The following is a 20,360-nucleotide window of genomic DNA, read 5'->3' as shown; positions in this document are numbered from 1 at the left end:
GAAAAAATAATAAATATCAGAGAAAATAAATAAAATTCACCCTTCACCCAAAATTAATAATGTGATTTGTAAATTTTTTATTTGTAATAAAAATACACTTTTTTTTATAAGAAACTTGATAATATTATTTTAAAAAAAGAGTGTTTCTTTTACATGAAGTAGACTAGTGGTCCACTACCAAGAAAGATGAAATCATGAAATTAGCAATAAACGTAAGTCCAATCTGTTAAAAGATCTAATATCGATAAACTCTGAAACTCTTTCGTATTTCCAATCCAGTTTGCTATCTTGATCTTGATTTTTTCCCAACATTCTTCTGCGCTGTCTTCCAAATTTTCAAAGATTCTTCTATTTCTCTTTAACCAGATACCCCAACAAATGCCATGGATCACCACCCTCCAAAAGATTTTTCCTCTTTTGCCGAGCCATTGTCCAAGATCCCCCTAACATTATATTATATCTTTAAGATAATATCCTTCAAAGATTTTGTGTCTTCTAAGCAGGGCCGATCCTAACAATATTTTGGCCTGAGTCGAACTTTTAAAAAAAAGCCTCTGAATCATAATGTGTGTTCATATTTTTTTTAGTTCATAGCAATTTTCAAATTAAATCAATACGTTAAAGACAATATAAAAATTAAATGAATAAAATATCAAAACATGTCCAAATGATCACTAAAAAACAACCCGCCTAACAGTTTTAGAGCTAAAAATACTAATCAAGTCTATATTATCAAGTTGTTCAGTAATTCTTTCTCAATCGATAACATAGTCAATCCATTCAATCTTCTTGTGACATTGTTGATCGGAGAAAAGTTTTGATGAACTTTAACTTTGAGAAACTTCGCTCTGCACTTGCTACTGTGATCGAGATAGTCAACAAGATTTTATAAGCAATATGAGCATTTGGGAAACACCCATCCATTTTCTTCAAGTAATTCACTACATCAATGGCCGATTTTGCTTCTCTTGTAATGACCACCTCAAGAATGTCAACTCTGAAAATAGATTATCCCCATTAATATCAGAACAACCCTTATGAGTCAAAGAATTTTCAAGATTCTTGCAAGACCTCAACAATGTTTCATCGTCTGCACTTTGTAACCTCTCTAGATTGAAGATGCATAAAAAGCCCAAGTCCCGAAGTATCATCAACATCTAAAAATTGCAGTTAAAATTCTTGAGGCCTTGTCTCATATTTTGTCTTTTTTGTCGTTCTTTTTGAAGAATTTAGCAGTTTTCACTGTTTTAACTTGGTTTGGATTATATATTTACTTTTCGATTATTAGGATTTGGATTATTCCTTCTCTTCTTGTTTTCGGTGTTTTTATCGGTACATTTAGGGATTTGGGGACTAACACCTTGAAATTTAGAAGAAGAATGACGCGTAATGAAATTCAACTTGTAAAGAAATTACATTTAAATCATAAAACTACAAACCTAAATCCAATATATCAATAGAAATCAAATTATTCAAGTAGCAAGATTCAGGGGGAAAATCATTATAATACAAATTATTACCGTACATAACATTAATACACTTACAAGGCTGAGCAAGTGCAACCGATGCTGGAGTCGAAGATGGAGAAGACGAAAGATAGAAGAGTGGAGCGGTGAGAAGGAGAGCAATTTTACAGGCTTTTATTTGATATTTTATTGATTATTTATATTTATAAATTAAACATGCTTTTATTCATTTTTTATATATATATAATTTTTTTTTTTAATTTTAGGGCCCCAAAAAAATATGGGCCTGAGGCCTTGGCCTCTTATGACTCTGAATAGGATCGGCCCTGCCCCTAAGCGTGGGGTCTTGGCACCACCCTTGAATCTGGTCGTTGGAGAGCTACGATTTCTGTTCTTGTAAATATTCTCTATTAAAACTTGCGACTTTTTGTTCCATGCACGGAACCTTAATCCAAATGAAGGCTCAAGGATTGGATTTGAAATTCACTTGAATTTTTCCCATTAAAGGAAGTCAGATAATTTGAAATAAATGGATTTAAAATCCAATCAATCCAAGCACAACCCGAAGGAATTCCATTTTGTTCATTGCTAATTAATGGTCACACATTTGAGATGTTTTATGTCATGACTAGAAAGGCCAAGTGGGGTGTCATGTAGTAGCGTTAAGAGGATGTTTTATCTTCATGTTAACATTTTTGTTTACTGTTTACTAGTGATCTTATTTTCTTATCGAAAGAAAAAAATATTTTATTTATACAATGTGGAGCAGTTAGAAACCCTTTCAAGGGAATTTCTTTGGTGTTAGACTTTTGCTCTGAAGTGTTCTTGTAATTTGAGATATATGGGAGCATTGTTCGCCAAAACGGATGCTAAGGCCGTTGTGGATGCTATTGTTCAAGTTATACGTAGCAGAACGGTCACGATGATTGTCCCAAATTGTTTTAAACAAAATAAAAAATTTATTTAAAAAGTTTTTGATAAAAACTTAAAAATATATAAATCACGATGGATAATGGATATTTATATAGATTATTTTTAACAAATAAAAATTAAAAGTTAAAACATATTTGTTGTCACACCAATGCATATATTTGAAAGTTACACAGCATTACTAAAATACAACAGACATCAAATTAATCAAAATAGCGTAACCAGGCATAATTATTTTACCAAAAGCATCTTGTATTTCTATTGCTAATAAATTTAAAAATACAAAAACAAGTCTGGAAGGATGTTGGTGGCAGAGAAAGGAAAGTGGACCTGAAATTATAAATAGAGAAGAAAACCCCAAATTTTTTATAGTAGGCTGTTCACGTTCCACAATGGCCGAGAAATCGCCTGTTTTGCAACGCAAAATGGTGTTCCAGGGGGCTTCTGCTCTCACCGACTGGAACTTTGTCTCGTCATCAATCGTTCCATTCCCGAAACGGTCACGGATCTCGTCATCAGCCGTTCCCGTTCCGGAACGGCCGTTCCATGACCGCAGCGGTGAACCATGAGTATATGCTTATCATGTACTGTACTCATCTGTTTTTCTGACATTTATAAGTCAGTTTTACCTATTCACGTTTATCATGCAACCCCTAGATTTATTCTATGTCTTTGCTTGATGAAAAAACATTGCGTAAAAATGTGGTAAATTGAATAAATGGTTCTTGGGAGGGCTGGGATTTTTGGAAAAGATAGGAATAATAATAAGATGTCATGGAAATGCTTAGAAACTTTGATGACCTTTATTTTGAAACATAGTTTGGAATGTTATGCTCGATTTCTTGTGCAGCACCAATCACTAGACCAGCAGAAAATTCTTTTCCTGGATTTGTGTCTTTTTCTTAAAAACTTAGTTCCTATCTAAAAAGATAACTGATAAAATACTTCCTCACCGTACGCAGTCAGTCGTAGGAGCTGCAGAAGTTGTGTGGGATTGTTATCGATATGACTTTGGAACTGATTACTCTGGACTTTTTAAAGCACTTTCACATCTTAATTATTCTGTTCGAGTTGCTGCTGCGGAGGCACTTGCTGCGGCCATGGATGAAAACCCTGATACAATTCAGGTGATTTACCGATCTAACTTTCAAACTGGTGTATAGCCAATGTGGTTTTCTAATGGTGACTAATTTTAGGAGTCTCTATCAACCTTGTTTTCTTTATATATCCGTGATGTTGGAATTCCTGAGGAGAATATTGACGCTGGTTGGGTGGGCAGACAAGGGATTGCCTTAGCTTTACACTGTTCAGCAGATGTTCTTCAAACCAAAGATCTTCCAGTTGTGATGACATTCCTGATATCACGAGCTCTGGTATTTATCCCTCACTTCTCGCAAGCTAGGTCAATAACATTGGATAAGTTTATTCTGATGCACCTCCTCAAATTATTTAGACCAAAATGTTTAAAGAAGTCAAGTAGACACAATTTTACTTACCTCTGCTACATGGTTTGTTACTTATTTAGTTTCCTCAAATGCCCTTGCCTTTAGTTTTATCTGTCTGGAAAATAATGAACGTGCATCACGAACAATTTATGACTGCAGGCTGATCCAAATGCAGATGTTCGAGGACGAATGATTGATGCTGGTATTATGATTATTGACAAGCATGGAAGAGATAGTGTTTCGTTGTTGTTTCCCATATTTGAGAATTACTTGAACAAAAAGGTCAGTACCTGCATCTTCAAATGCTGGATGTTAGATTTTCAACTATTCTGTTCCACTTGCTTGAGTAGTTTAAATTTGTAGACAATGTGGTCATATTGATCATAGCATACTGATTATAAATTCAAATAGATGGAAACAGTAGTAAGTCATACAAAAAGTTGATCGCTGGTCTTGGTATCTTTGGGATTCTTTTTGCAGGCATCGGATGAGGAAAGATATGATTTGGTTCGTGAAGGTGTGGTTATATTCACGGGTGCCTTGGCAAAACATTTAAAGAAGGTCTTAATTTTTTCCTTGTAATTATTGCTCACACAAAGTTGGAAATATTGCTGTAAGTTTAAATTGAATTTTGTTATGTAATAGGGTGATCCCAAAGTTCATGCCGTGGTGGAAAAGTTGTTGGAAGTTTTGAACACTCCCTCTGAAGCTGTTCAACGGGCAGTTTCAACGTGCCTGTCACCACTAATGTCATCAAAACAGGTATTCTGATGGTAGATTTGATGACAGCTTATCGTACACATAAAGAGTAAAAAGTGTCAGATTTTATTTTACAGTTACAAGAAAATTCATTTTTGTTGATATGTGTGTGGTTCCTGTAGTTCACCGATATGTAATATCTTTGGCAAAACATATTCCTCATCTACTGAAGGTTTCTATCTTTTATTTGGTGCGAAACATATTTTTAATAATGTATTTAAAAGGTTTCTTGGATAAATGTTTGTTAATTTTTACTTGTGTATATTTATACAAAAAAACTTGTATGGTCACTCTTTCATTTCGTAATTTAAACTATTGTTCTAATAATGTAAGTAGAACACTTTTAATTTATTGCACTGTATGTATTTACCATAAATAATATGATCATGGTTTGAGTTTATATGTATTATTAAAATATCTGATAGGTTACAAATTTCATGGAATAGTTTTTCTGCCTGTGTATAGGTTCATTTGGATTGGTTCCGCCATGCCTTCAATCCTCAAAATTTTGAGCTGATTCTGCAAAACATGTTTTATCCCTTAATGCTGCTAAACACCCAAGCTTCTTTTGTTCTTTTTTTTTAAAATTTTTATTTGGCCCATTTGCTAAATTTTAGCTTTGACGCCTTGAGAAGGAGGAAAAAAAAGGTCAACCGCCCCAATCTTTACACAAATTCTCTTTCTGTTTCCTCAATGCAATAAGCCGACACTCGATTTTTGTTGTGGTAGAGGAGCTAGATAAATACTTATTTCTTGTTGAGTCGTAGGTTACTGAACCAGTCTCTTATTTTATTTTCTATTCTTTGCAAGGAGCTTAAACTAATTGGCATTATGATATCTTGTGCATCAGGAAGAGGCCCCTGCTCTTGTTTCCAAACTGCTCGATCAGCTTATGAAAAGTGAGAAATACGGTCAACGTCGTGGCGCAGCATTTGGATTAGCAGGGGTGGTTAAGGGATTTGGAATCTCATGTTTGAAGAAGTACGATATCATGACAGCCTTGCGAGTTGGTCTTTCAGATAGGTAAGTTATTATGAAATGGCCTCGATCTATTGTTTATCTACTAATATTGGGTTGAATCTTCAACGTGTTGCTTTTGCAAGATGGGAGTAGTGTAAAAATCTCAAGTACTTCACGCATTATCTTCCATCTTATTTTTTGTACTATACACCTGTGACTTCTTATGGACCTTGTAGGCTGACAAATTATTAATTTTTATCAATTTATATAGCTCAAAATATTCTTCATAGTTATTCTTTACGAGGTTCATTTTTACCATTCATCGACTTGCAAATCAACCTTGTGATTGAAACAAATGTTATTTGTTGATGTAAAGGGAAACACGCTATTTGTGGTACATTACAACTTAAAGGATTGTTATATCCAAATCAAGTTTTTTCTATCTGAGTCAGAGACTCGTTTAAAATGATTATCATAAAAAATATGCTTGTAGTTTGATATTAATCTTTTGACAGGAAGATGTTTTCATTACGGCTTGATGGTTGTCGTGGATTAACATGAAAGGACAAGCTTCTTTTGCATGCATATTTTCCTGATATTATGTGCTCGACCATTTTCTACCTCATACGATTTAGGATTCAGTTTTTACCTAGGCACGATTGTTTCAATAAGCCATGAACAAGTAGTTGTAAATTTACTAGATGTACAAAACAAGACTTGATTTAGATTATGGACATGTTCTACAAATGTTTCAGTGCTGATAAGATTATTTTCTTACATGATTTTGATTCACGTCTTGTTGAAGGACACAAATTAACACAAGCTATTTGTGGACAAACCGTGAAGCTCAATGTGATGGCTGTCATGCTGTCTTATTGACCATATTACATGTTTGTTATACATTCTTAAAAACATCTTGTAATTTATAGCTTTTATCTTATTAATATAATATTTTTTCCTATAAAAAAGCATGTAAATTCTTGATATCTGCTCTCATCTGTGTTCCCTATTATCATATTTTACCTGTCATTGCATCATTCTGCTTATTTATGCCTAATGGGATTTGTAATTCAAATAAATTTGTATTCTATGTGATCGTAGAATTTCTGCAAAAAGCCGAGAAGGGGCTTTGCTGGCCTTTGAATGTTTCTGTGAAAAGCTGGGAAGATTGTTTGAACCGTAAGTGCACATATATTACGCTTTGGAACACTCGCTCATTGAGCATGTACTGAGAAATTTTCTGAACTTTTTTCAGGTACGTTATTCAGATGTTGCCCCTGCTTCTAGTATCCTTTTCTGATCAAGTTATTGCAGTTCGAGAAGCTGCTGAGTGTGCGGCTCGTGCAATGATGTCTCAACTTACTGCTCAGGGAGTCAAATTAGTTCTTCCATCTCTTTTGAAGGTTTATTTAAGATTCTTTCCCTATGGTTAACTTGTTTCACTAAAATAGCCGCAAAACTTGGAAATATTTTAGGTTGATTTATGGTAGTGGAAATAAATTAGCTTGGGTGTTAGGGTAAAATCTTTCTTTTATTCCTCTGATTGATAATAGGTTTGAATTTGTTTGTGTTTTCCAAAGTTGACTGTTGATGTGTTAGTTTTATCTTCTGGAATTCATACGTGAAACAATTTTATATGATTGCGAGCTGAATCCATCTTTTACATTAAATGGATTTACCAAAGGAAAGCAGCTGAAATTTGTACCTTGGTGCTCGTATCTAGTATAGTTATTTTTCTTGATTTTGAAATGATTTCATGCGTATATATCAACAAGATTAGGATTTTTCCTGGATGGCCTTGTTGGCAACATAGTTTCAAAATCATTTAAGTTGCACTTGAATTGAAAGGTTTGTGTTTGTTCAAAAAATTTGGGATGTAACCTAAATTATAATTATTATAATGAAATGATAGTTTCTAATAATAATAAAAAAAAACTTCCAATCAACTGAATTTGAAGTTCTTTGATTTGAAATGATTTAATTAAAACATGCTCTTAGAGTTGCTAAATTATTGGGATCAATGTTCTAAAAGGCGCCTTCCAGCCGGTGAGTGCTGAGCGGTCGCTCACCATCCCAATTTTTAGAATCTACTTTACGTAATATATAGAATTTTTTTATTTTTAATTTTCTAAAAAAAATCGTTTGATGTATTTTTCAATCAATTTGTATCATATAAAGAGGAAGAATATATCATTGATTTTGAGTTTAAATCCGATGTAAAGGAATTATTGATGAAATGCTGAGATAAACAAGAAAAATAAGATATTTAGATAAAAAAGAAAAACTGCCTAAGGCCACCTTGGTGCTTAGGTGGCCAGTACCGTCGGTAGTCTACTTTTTAGAACACTTGATTGAGATGTTTACAAATTTTCTGGGTTTGCATGTCCATGAAAGTTATTCTTTTTAATTATTAAAGCAAACACCGTCTTGGATAATTAAATATATGCTTCAAGTATTAATCGCTTGTGGACGCTTACATTGCCTACAGGAAGCAACCATGCACTGTAAATCTGGTGATTTATGAGAAGAGAAGCTGTTATCTTGTATTGAACCAAAAAAAAAGGCCCTACCTGATGTCCACCCCAGAATGATTATTCCCTCTTTTGCCTGTTCTTAATGTAATTGTCAGAATGATTGTATTTACCTGTGAAAAAACATTCATTTTTCCTCAATAATTTGTAGATGCTTTTTCTGAATTTGCAAGTATTGTTCATACATTATTTTTTGAAATGGAAGTCAAGAAATCTTATTTTGCTGAAATAGAACCAAGTTGAAAATGAGCTACCCGTTAATTTTCTCACTATAGGGCCTTGAAGATAAAGCCTGGAGAACAAAGCAAAGTAGCGTACAATTACTAGGAGCAATGGCTTACTGTGCTCCACAGCAATTGTCTCAGTGTCTTCCCAAGATTGTTCCGAAGTTGACTGAGGTTTGTCTGTACATGATGCATAAACAAACACGAGTATAAACAAATTCGCTTATGTATGTGCTATTATAATGCAGGTTTTGACAGATACTCATCCCAAAGTTCAGTCGGCTGGGCAAACCGCCCTCCAGCAGGTAAGTAATTTTTTTTCATGTTCCAGTGATTGGATTTTTGCCAAATATTTTGTGAATGGGTATTTTCTTTTTCAGGTTGGAAGTGTAATTAAAAATCCAGAAATATCTGCTCTAGTCCCCACTCTCTTGATGAGTCTTATGGATCCCAATGACCATACAAAGTATTCTCTTGATATTCTTCTCCAGGTAACTTAATTTACTGCATTCATTTCCTTGTTTGTGTTTATCCAAATTGTATGATCAGTGTCCAATTCGTTGTATTATATCTACAGACAACCTTCATAAATACTGTAGATGCTCCATCTCTTGCACTCGTGGTGCCTATAGTGCATAGAGGGTTGAGGGAGAGGAGTGCTGAAACAAAAAAGAAGGCTGCTCAAATAGTTGGAAATATGTGTTCATTAGTTACCGAGCCAAAGGATATGATTCCATATATAGGCTTACTTCTTCCCGAAGTAAAGAAGGTACCTTTATCAATTCCTATGTATCCAATGCTTTGAATTTCAGATTAGAGTAATGATAATTTATCTTTTTGCAGGTCCTTCTTGATCCAATTCCTGAAGTCAGGTCTGTTGCCGCAAGAGCCCTTGGTTCTCTTATAAAAGGAATGGGAGAAGAGAACTTCCTGGACCTTGTCCCGTGGTTATTAGCTACTCTGAAGTCTGATGGCAGTAACGTTGAGCGGTCTGGAGCTGCTCAAGGACTGAGTGAGGTTAGAATGTGATCCTTAATTTTCCAACATGTTTCATGTAAGGGGATGCTTTATTTTATTTTCATGATCACTCATTTGTGTTCTGCTTCTCCCTTTGGGGCCAGTGTTCTGCTTCTCCCTTTGGGGCCAATAGGACGATTATTAGAATGCTGCAAATCAATTTATTCATTAGGGTTATCTGTATTGAAAAGGCGCTAGGGACCTAAACAACAATCAGTTTGCTGATTACGGTAGATCGGTTTTGAACTGCCATTGTGCTAAGTATTAGCATCAACTAAAATGATTTTCCATCTTTCTTGATGTTACTCTTACAGTCTTACTCCTGCAGTGCCAATGACCTGACTCTTGTTGCTGCATAACTAGCGGCTGCTATTATACACTTGGGTTCCATGATGTAATGCGTAATTGTATTGGCACAACTTTTTTTCCCTTTTTTCATTCCAGGTTACTGGCAAACGAAATAGTCAAGAAGGAAATTATTCTTACACTTCTTTAATTATATTGCAACATATAGATCACATCCTCGAAGTTTGGTTATATGTTAACTTCTGTGTGTTGAGAATAAATACAGGAATTTTCTTATAAATTGTGTTGTTTTGGTTTAGACTGATGCTATTATCTGCAAGTAAATTTTCACAAGATTTGCACCGTCAATAGTTCAGTGCTTTGCACTCTGCAAATAGGTAAAGTAAAAATTGGAGAAAGAAGTTTGTAGTTGTTTATGATGTAATGGTGCCATCTATTGCGTTAGATGAAGCATGATTGTTTCCTGTACTTCCAGTTTCCCTAGTATGTAAGTTCATGGTTTTAACTTTAGTCTCATCTACATGGTCAATGGATGCATCCTTGGTTTTTTCTTTTCATTTCCATGGATATGACCATGCATTATGCTCAATCCTCCTTTTTTAGGTACTGGCTGCACTTGGAACAAATTATTTTGAGAATATACTTCCTGACATCATTCGGAACTGCTCTCATTCAAAAGCTTCTGTTCGTGATGGTTACTTGACGCTTTTCAAGGTGAATTTTGCTACGGTTACTTATTTTGGTTTTGTCAGTTTCTATTTACGATTTTATGTTATCTTTGCATTCTACTTGCAGTATCTACCAAGATCTTTAAATGCCCAGTTTCAGAAGTACTTGCAACTGGTTCTTCCTGCCATTTTAGATGGTACCGCCTCTTTGAAATCTCATGATTTCTTTTGATGTTAATAGTTAAGCTGAATGTGCGATTCAATTATATTCTGGTCAAACAACTTGTGTTGTGTCTGGTGCTTTAATATTATTTTTCCTTTCCTTCAGGTCTAGCTGATGAGAATGAATCAGTCCGGGATGCAGCCCTCAGTGCTGGGCATGTGTTGGTCCAATATTATGCGACAACGTATGTACTTCTCACACATATGCATCTCAGACAATTTTAGGTCATATAAGTTGCATTCTACCTATTATTAAATAATCTTCATTGCCATGTATTGGTCCAATATCATGCGACAATGTATGTACTTCTCACACATATGCATCTCAGACAATTTTAGGTAATTTAAGTTGCATTCTACCTATTATTAAATAATCTTCATTGCCATTATTATTATTATTAACTAAAAAGCCTTGATGATAACTTTTAGTGTGTCAAAAAAAATAAAAGAATATACCAAATGGTTGATTATCAATGTACAAAAACCATATACATATACCTAGAAGTGGACTGTAGATGGTACTAAATCCAAGAATGCCTGAGAGATTAAATATTAAACTAGATTGTCAGAGGTCACGTGATTGGAGCCCCTGTCAAGATTGCACTCGAAGGTACAACTGTCAAGTCTATGATAGCTCTCTGTCTAAAGTGCGATAGTCCTAGAAACTTTCTTTGGGACGGACCAGATGGTGATATTCATTGTCACTTGGTTGCGTGGGATAAGGTTTGTTCACCGAAAGAGAAAGGAGGAATGGATGTGGCGAATATAATGTTGCGAAACAAGGCATTGTTGGGAAAGTGGTGGTGGAAATTTTTTGTGGAAGATGATAAATTATGGAAACGAGTAATAGTGAGCAAATATGGCCTACAAGAAAACATGTGGGATGCAGGGTTGGCATCGAAGGTCACGTTCAGATGCCCTTGGAAGTTTATTTCACGTGTTTACCCGACTTTTAAACAGAAGGTTGTTCTTAAAATGAGGGGGGTAACAAGATTAGGTTTTGGGAGGATTGTTGGTGGGGGGACACATCTTTTAAAATTCTATTTCCAGCATTGTTTCGGCTGTCAACTCTTCACAATCTGCCTATTTCTTTTTTTGCTCATTTTGACAGTGTCTCGTCTACTCTCTCTTGGGATTTTCATTTTAGAAGGGATGTCAAGGATGATGAAATTGATCAGCTGTCAGATTTATTAGGTATTCTAGATTCTGTGAGTTTGGAAGAGGGGGTAGATGATTATATTCAATGGCAAGGGGATTCTTTGGGTATTTTCTCAGTGAGTTCCCCATTTATCATTTTCCAGCTTCTTCTATCTCCTGTTTTATTTGGAAAACTCCGGTTCCAAAAAAAATTCAGATCTTCTCTTGGATTGCGTCGTTGGGTAAGCTACCTACTACGGAGATGATTCAAAAAAGATGGCCAACAATTGCATTGCGACCAAATTGGTGTGTTCTTGTCGAAATGACACAGAGACTCAAGATCATATACTTATTCACTGTCCATTTACATCATCACTGTGGTACAGAGCTTTGCAGCATCTCGGATGGGTGTGGGTGCTGCCCAAATCAACAAAAGATTTATTGTGTATGAACTTGGGACAGCAGACAGGATTAAGGGGCCGAATTTTCTGGAATGTTGTCGTGCAATGTATATGTTGGACAACATGGCTTGAAAGAAACAGTAGAGTCTTCGATGGAATTGAAGAATCTCAAGAGAATTGCTGGGATAAAATTAAGCTACATATTGCGTTATGGATTGGCAATCATAATGATTTCAAGAATGTCTCCGTTTTAGATTTGCTTAGAAGTTGGGATTATGTATTTCATTAACAAATACTATTTTCTGTTTCAATTTGTGCCAGTGGACCACTAGTCCACCTTGTACATTTCTCTTATCATAGTTTTAATATAAAAGTTTCTTATCAAAAAAAAAACTAGCAAGAGACAAGTGGTCCATTTCGACACCGTGCTTGTGCATTTGTGCCCTCCGTGGACTGTGTTAGCTCTGGTACCCAGGCATACTTGCTTTTAATGATTTAATTTTCATTTTTTTCGGGGGTATGGAGGCTGCAGAACCGAATGTCTCTGCGGCTTTAGGTGTTTCCTTTGTTGGGAAGTTAAATAATGTCCTTCATGGAATGTCTTCTAATCATAGGAGATATTTAGTCGATGTAACTACCATCGGTCTTTTGTGTTTTTATCCCCTTGGGTCTGCAAACTATGTTCTGCCCTTGGATGACAGTATCTCCTATGATTAGAAGACATTCCTTGAATGACAGTAGTTACATTGACTCGGGATTCTTACCGACTAAACTCGATGTAACTCAACATGTATTTCAGCGGGTCGATGGACGCCTCCCTCCTAGGCGGCCGCCATTTAGAACACTGAAGTTTGGTGATCTCAACCGTCTTACCGAGAAAACTCGTTGGTTGCATTTCCCTTGTCAATTAAGTTCCATTCTCTACAAGTTCTCTGTCAATCTCACCCAATATCTGCTTTTCCTAATGCTTGGGTTTGCTCAGCTAACATATCATTTCGTGCGGCAGTATAACAACTCCCTTTGTTCTTGAACCCATTGAGTAAATGTGAGATGCAATGATCTTGATGTATATTGCTACACCTTGATGTGGAAAATATTTGATTGCTTTAACCATGCCACATGGAAAGAAAGCAATGTGAAATTCGTATGATAGGTCACAGGCTTTAATAGATGTATTTCATTGAAAGCTTCCTAGTTTGTTGCTTGGTAATTTAAGAGAATTTGAACCCATATTAATTTCTCATTTTAAGATGGTTCTAGATGATTCTATCTTTCCTTTATTTCACAAACATCTGGAAAGTACCGATCCCACAAAAGGTAAAGGTTTTTTCTTGGATAGTGGCTTTGGGCAGATTGCAAACTTGTGTCAGTTTACAGAAGAGACAGCCGAGTACCGTTCTACGCCCATGGTGGTGCAGCTTGTGCAAGCTAAGTGAGGAAAATCAAGACCACCTGCTGTTACATTGTTATTTCACAAGACTAATTTGGATCAAGGTTATGCAACACCTGGGATTCGAATGGATTTTTTCAGCATCTTCAAGAGATATGTTTGTTGTGGAGAACGGGTTTCTCAATGAAAGGTGGAGAACGGGTTTCTCAATGAAAGGGGAAGAAGAATTTTTTGGTACATCATTGTGAATTGCACCTTTTGGTCGATATGGATAGAGCGCAATAACAGAATTTTCAGCGACAAAGAAGACTCGTCGGAGGAATTATGGGAGAAGATAAGATTCACAATGACAAAATGGACGACTAGTGTGCTAGTGTTTCAGCATTTACTTTTATCCGATCTAGTTAGGGATTGGTGTTTTATCTATTTATGAACTTGTTCTAGTTAGCTAATCAGTGGATGGACTGTGGATTGTTCATCCACTAGCTTTGTAATATCAATTATTATTATCTTAATAAATTATTAGTTTCTGATAAAAAAAAGTTCTCCGATAAAAGTTTAAATTTTATACTTTTCTGACCTACTTAAATTACCTAAGCCAAGTTAGTCATCTAAGCGTTCATCAATAGTTCATAAAATTACTTCTTCCAGTGCTCTTTTATTTACTCATTGTTCACTAATACCATATTGTATTCATCTTTAATGCCTTCTCTTTTGGTAAGATGAAGGCTGGACTAGTATTTTTAATTTTAAGTTATTGCTACAATCAGCCATTCACTTGATTTGAAAGCATTTGTCCTATTCATTGCCCTTGTTAATTTGTTTATCTTGTCAGATCTTTGCCTCTACTCCTTCCTGCTGTGGAGGATGGCATATTCAATGATAATTGGCGTATTCGGCAGAGTTCAGTGGAATTATTGGGGGATCTCTTATTCAAGGTGCGTGCGCAGTGGCGTTTTCTGTGTCTTTGTTCACAAGTTGAAGCTACTTAGATCATGCATCATCTTATTTAGGTAGCCGGAACCTCTGGAAAAGCACTTCTTGAAGGTGGCAGTGATGATGAAGGTGCTAGTACTGAGGCACATGGACGGGCGATCATTGAAGTACTTGGAAGAGAGAAACGTAATGAAGTTCTTGCCGCATTGTACATGGTCCGTACTGATGTCAGCTTAACGGTCCGCCAGGTATAAATATTGAGGCTTTTTTTTGATAGGAAACAATATTTTATTATGATTATAAAAAAGGTCTACTACGAGCGGATAAGGTGTAGTTATATACTGTCGTATTTTTATTTCATGTTTCTGTTTTTCTCAGGCTGCGTTGCATGTATGGAAGACTATAGTCGCAAATACACCAAAGACTCTGAAAGAAATAATGCCAGTTTTAATGAACACGTTAATCATTTCTCTCGCATCATCATCTTCAGAGAGGCGACAGGTTTCATGTCTCATATAGTCCGAGGAAATTAACTGACACGATGTATTTTATATGTAGTCGCTCTTTGAAATTTGTGTGCTGTTATTTTTTAGGTTGCTGGTCGTTCCTTAGGTGAGCTTGTGCGGAAGCTTGGAGACAGAGTGCTTCCACTTATTGTTCCTATTTTATCCCAGGGTCTTAGTGATCCAAATCCTAGCAGAAGACAAGTGAGTCTCCTTTTCCGCACTCAGATAATTTGTTTTTTTTTTTGCATCAATTTAAGTTGGGTTTGAAGAGAAATCTTGGTATGTGGTTGAGTTGTTTATTGGTTATTGTGATTTGCTTTGCTCCCATGATTTGTATGTACCAGTTGAAACACTCAACACAATCCACTGATTTCAATGTAAGTGCTTCACCATGCTTGTCTTGAGGATAGATTTCAGCTCAAATATATCGATAGGAATATGTATTTGATGTCACACCCTCAGCCTTGGGAACCATGAAAATTTTGCTAGCCATAGTTAAGGCCATGCCTATCAAATATGGAAGGAATTGTTTCGATAAGCTCTGGGGGCAACTCTTTATCCAAACTAATATTTCATCAATAAAATTTATCCCATTTTTGGCACACCCTAGTTCAAACCTTAAATATAATCCCTTAATAAGAGACCCACTCTCATATAAATTCACGTACTTCTGGTAATTGTAACTATTTATTTTTTTGTAAATGAGCTGATTTTATTAAATGGTTTACACTCTCTTGATAGGTTGGTAGATAATATTGTTTTTCTGATTTATGGCTGTTGATCTTTGCATCAAAGTGAATTGGAAGAATTTAGATTATCATTCAATTTTAGTGTCCTTTTCTTGACGGAACAATTCACTGCTTTTTAAAAGTTTTGGGTTATTCTCTTCAACTCTCATGGTTCTCTTCAAGTGTTGAAATGCAAGAGAGCCATTTGAAATTTAATTAATGTTTTACGATTGTCTAAAGACCAATTTCAATCATCCATTAGCCATTTGAAATGTCTCGGTCGAGGATTGTCCAAAGACCAATTTTTGTCATCCATTAGCCTTCAACGATCGTGAATTGGAATTTTGCATCTCTTTCAGTCCATTTTTTCAAACTAGTTACCTTTGTTATACCACAAGAAGCCAAAGTACAGAGTATTTACTAAATGACTGACTGTCATCAAAGCAATATTTACTCTTCAATAATGATAAACACATTAACACTGATTATTTGCACTTTTGACTCTATAATAACCAGCGTATATTTAATGAGATCGAGTATTTATCGTGTGGAGATCTTGTCCCACGTTTGAAATGGTGATTGGAATTGGATATTTAAGTTATTGCATTGGTCCTTTATTTAGTCACAAATATATAAATTAGTAGTTAGCAGATTGACCAAGTAACTCATTCAGGGATTTCAGCGGTGTTGAATGCCTTGCCGATGTAGTTCATGGCTCTGTTAAGAATACCAAAATGTGTAGCGGATGTGGTAGAGAAGATTATTAAAGACTTCTTTTGGGAAGGAGCTGACGAGGATTCACATGGTCATTGGGTTGCTTTGGAGAAGGTATGTACACCGAAGGAAAACGGGGATCTGGGTATTGGGAATATTTGCTCAAGGAGTTGGGCTCTTCTGGAAAAGTGGTGGTGGAGATTCTCACATGAAAGAGAGTCGTCGTGGAATCGTGAGCAAGTATGGGATGCAAGATAATGGATGGGATGCGGGTCTAGTTAGCAACATCACTTTTGGAAGCCGTTGGAAGTTTATCTCTAGATTTTACTTGGTTTTTCTCCAATCGGTGAGGTTTGTGTTAAGGGCAACATTTTAAGATTTTTGGAAGACATGTGGTGGGGGGACTCCTTTGCTCAGCTGGAAAATCTCTCATTTAATTCGTTGTTTCTTGGAATTTACATTTTAGGCGGGAAGTGACGGACATGGAAGTGGATGAGTTGAGTCTTTTGGTAGATTCTTTGGAGAGGGTCAGATTGGTCGTAGAGGCTTTGGATTTTAGGAAATGGGTTGAGGTTCCTTGGGGTTTTTTCTCGATTAAATATTTCTACGAGTCTTTTTTTTCCACTTATGGGTTTTCCTTCGTTTCCATTCTTTCATGTCATTTGGAAAATGCCTATCCCATCGAAGATACAAGTTTGCTCATGGGTTGTAGTGCAGGGGAAGCTTTCAACCTGTGAGACATTGCAAAAACGTTGGCCCACTTGTTTCTCTGCCCAATTTGGTGTGTTATGTGTTGGCGGGAGGTGAAGAGACAAGACCACATCTTTCTTTATTTCCCATTCATGAGATGCCTAGATGGGTCTGGTTTGGGTAGCTCCAAGGACAACGAAGGATTTATTTGCGGCTGATCTAGGGCGCGACCTTGGTAGGAGGGGGAGATTGCTTTGGACGGTGGTGGTTCATTGTATTTGATGGTATGTTTGGCTGGAAAGGAACAAGAGAATTTTCTAAGATATAGCGGAATTGGGTGAAATGTGTGGGGAAAAGATCAAATTGTGGGCTTTTATGTGGATTAGGAATCATAAAAAGTTTGCTATGTTCTTGATTCTAGACTTAGTCAGAGATTGATGCTTATTATATTGTTGATGTGTCTTGAGTTTTAGGGGCTCCATGGGTGGATATCTTATCCGTTTTTTTGTAATTATTATATGATTTATATATATAAATAATATGATACTCGTTTTTTATAAAAAAAAAAACTTTAGTATATTGGTAGAACATGTTATTTTAACCATTGCTGTAGTGTGGCCTGGAGGTGGTTTACAAGAACAATCAACTAGTTGGGTAATTTATTGGCACGAGTAAGCATCCATAAGTGTAGTATCTAACTTGCTTTATTGGTTGCTATTAAGCTATTAGCAAGAAGCAATCAGTGACTGAACTGCAAGAAAGATAAAGGTTTCGTATTGATGTTTCTTATTAGCCTAACTTTGTTACAAATTCTCAAACTCGCTATTTATGGACATTTTAAAGCATGCTTTGCTCTTGTTTTCGGATTGTTATTCAACTCCATACGTTACTTGAGGTGCAGGGTGTTTGCATTGGTCTCAGTGAAGTGATGGCTAGTGCTGGCAAGAGTCAGATACTGACTTTCATGGATGAGCTGATTCCAACAATCCGGACTGCTCTTTGTGATAGGTATGCTGTCATTTTGTTTAATTTATGATAGAGCGTCTGTTAGCAATGGTGTGGGTACCATTGACCTCTTTTGTAACTTTCAGCGTGATTGAGGTTCGTGAGGCTGCAGGTTTAGCATTCAGTACACTGTACAAGGTATGCATTCTGTGTTACATCCTAGTATCTCTGCTGTAATGCATAAAATTGAGAAAATTAGAGTCGGGTTTTTCTCTTGTTATGATGTAGAGTGCTGGGATGCAAGCAATTGATGAAATTGTTCCTACACTTCTTCATGCTTTGGAAGACGATCAAACTTCTGATACTGCTCTCGATGGCTTAAAACAAATATTGAGGTATGTTTTCTTGGTCTTATTTTTAGTGGTTGTATGTTTCTCTTTAAATATTTATGCAAAATAGTTTTTCAGTGTCAGGACCTCTGCTGTGCTACCTCATATACTCCCTAAACTTGTTCAGCTACCACTTTCGTACGTACTAACATTCCCTAGTGGTTAAACACTTTTTATATGAATAGTACTCTACATGCCTTGTCAATTATCTTCGGTTTTCCTCTAGTGCCTTCAATGCACATGCTTTAGGAGCTTTGGCAGAGGTCGCAGGCGCTGGTCTTAGCCTCCACCTTGGTACAGTCCTTCCTGCTTTACTGGCTTCTATGGGTGACGACAATGAGGTATGTACTCCTCTCTATTTCTCTGAGGAATAGTTTTGTTTGATTTTGTCCATAACCTAATAGGAACTTATTTATCTAATGATGTTATTTGTGTTCCTTTTTTAAATCCAATCGCTTGATCATTTACTGTTTCTATATGAATTCATAGGATGTTCAACATTTGGCAAAGAAATCAGCAGAAACAGTTGTATTGGTTATTGATGAGGAAGGTGTAGAGTCTTTGATTTCAGAGCTTCTTAAAGGAGTTGCAGATAATCAGGCAGGTTTTTCGGTTTATGTGAACTATGATATTGTGGTACTGCCTTGAAGAATAATATTACCAAATACAGATAAAAAAAGTTCTAATTTGAATCATATTTGCAGGCTTCAATAAGGAGAAGTTCTTCATATCTGATTGGGTACTTCTTCCAGAATAGCAAACTGTATCTGGTTGATGAAGCACCAAATATGATATCTACCTTGATAATTTTGCTCAGTGATCCAGATTCTGCGACAGTCTCAGTATGTAGATTATCTTTCTCATATTATCAACTTAAGTTCCCTTTTTACCTTTCAGTGTTCTCTACAGGTTTCTTGGGAAGCTTTGTTGAGGGTTGTTAGTTCGGTTCCTAAAGAGGTTCTTCCTTCATATATCAAGCTGGTTCGTGATGCAGTGTCAACATCCCGGGACAAAGAACGAAGAAAGAGAAAAGTAACAAAGACTTTAGATTTTTAGATTTCAACATGTCGAGAAAGTTTAAAGCATGACATAGTATTTTCTGTTTAATTCTTCTGTTGTCATAGTTATATGTACTGTTTGGGGTCTGCATCAGCTTCAAACAATTTGTGTGTTTTAATCATAAAAAATGTAGTTAAAGATGAATTTATGACATTTTGTTTTATGAATATAGGGAGGACCAGTTCTTATACCTGGATTTTGTCTACCTAAAGCTCTTCAACCTGTCCTGCCTTTATTTCTCCAGGTATTTCTGGGAAACCTGTGAAAGTTTGAAAGTAGAGATTTACTTGTTGCAATATAAATTTGTTGGTTTAAGCTTTTCAAAACCCACAAATGGAAGAAAAACAGAAATGGAAAAATTGCCAAAAGTACCTGGAACTGCAATATACCTCTTTCGAACATATTTTGCTTAATAAATTTTTCTGTATATGGTTTAATATTTGAGAATAACTTCTGGAGAATGTTCTTTTCGTGCATAATTGCTTTTCATCTTATTTTTCATCTTTTCCATACGCTTCATATCTTTTTTGGGTATCTGATTAATTGTAATGTGTGAAGTGTTCATCGTTTAGGCTGTCCACCTCGATTCACAATTTGGTACAACCTGCAAGGATTCTCAAATTACCATAACCAATGTGTACAATAAAACCTGTTGCACGCATTTCCTATTGTGAAGTTTTATTTTGTGGTAAAAAGATTGCAGGTTCTGAAATTGCAATGAAGCACACAGTGTAGCCGTGTGTAGTATTGTTCACAGGAAAGCTCACTCCTATGATCTGTCCACATCCTTTTTTTTCTGGTTTTCATCAAATTTTCATCAAATTTTAGAAATCATGTGATAGATTTTATCTCTAAATCAAGGAAATTTGTTCTGTAGCAATTTGGGGGTACACATTAACATGCGTTGCTGTGTATTATTGTAGTCAGGATTTGCCTT

General features: G+C 35.8%; 1 protein-coding gene across 1 annotated transcript in view; it reads left to right on the top strand.

Annotated features, from left to right (window-relative positions):
• Nucleotides 1-20,360, top strand: part of LOC140823572 (protein ILITYHIA) — a 55,785-nt gene that overhangs the window by 25,056 nt on the left and 10,369 nt on the right. The window contains exons 23-51 of the mRNA XM_073184987.1: nt 3,359-3,523; nt 3,593-3,769; nt 4,001-4,123; nt 4,322-4,402; nt 4,487-4,603; nt 5,451-5,623; nt 6,662-6,739; nt 6,816-6,963; nt 8,367-8,489; nt 8,564-8,620; nt 8,696-8,806; nt 8,893-9,084; nt 9,159-9,332; nt 10,242-10,352; nt 10,434-10,503; nt 10,635-10,713; nt 14,292-14,394; nt 14,470-14,640; nt 14,771-14,893; nt 14,986-15,099; nt 17,932-18,038; nt 18,122-18,173; nt 18,264-18,370; nt 18,443-18,502; nt 18,591-18,705; nt 18,854-18,964; nt 19,069-19,206; nt 19,274-19,396; nt 19,596-19,667. Of these exons, the coding sequence (XP_073041088.1) occupies nt 3,359-3,523; nt 3,593-3,769; nt 4,001-4,123; nt 4,322-4,402; nt 4,487-4,603; nt 5,451-5,623; nt 6,662-6,739; nt 6,816-6,963; nt 8,367-8,489; nt 8,564-8,620; nt 8,696-8,806; nt 8,893-9,084; nt 9,159-9,332; nt 10,242-10,352; nt 10,434-10,503; nt 10,635-10,713; nt 14,292-14,394; nt 14,470-14,640; nt 14,771-14,893; nt 14,986-15,099; nt 17,932-18,038; nt 18,122-18,173; nt 18,264-18,370; nt 18,443-18,502; nt 18,591-18,705; nt 18,854-18,964; nt 19,069-19,206; nt 19,274-19,396; nt 19,596-19,667 (3,375 nt within the window). The remainder of the gene's footprint in view (nt 1-3,358; nt 3,524-3,592; nt 3,770-4,000; nt 4,124-4,321; nt 4,403-4,486; nt 4,604-5,450; nt 5,624-6,661; nt 6,740-6,815; nt 6,964-8,366; nt 8,490-8,563; nt 8,621-8,695; nt 8,807-8,892; nt 9,085-9,158; nt 9,333-10,241; nt 10,353-10,433; nt 10,504-10,634; nt 10,714-14,291; nt 14,395-14,469; nt 14,641-14,770; nt 14,894-14,985; nt 15,100-17,931; nt 18,039-18,121; nt 18,174-18,263; nt 18,371-18,442; nt 18,503-18,590; nt 18,706-18,853; nt 18,965-19,068; nt 19,207-19,273; nt 19,397-19,595; nt 19,668-20,360) is intronic.

The sequence above is a fragment of the Primulina eburnea genome, chromosome 1, assembly GCF_022965805.1.
Source record: "Primulina eburnea isolate SZY01 chromosome 1, ASM2296580v1, whole genome shotgun sequence".
Taxonomy (NCBI): Eukaryota; Viridiplantae; Streptophyta; class Magnoliopsida; order Lamiales; family Gesneriaceae; genus Primulina; species Primulina eburnea.
The sequence above is the reverse complement of the archived record's forward strand: the minus strand, read 5'-3'. Positions and strand labels throughout refer to the sequence as shown.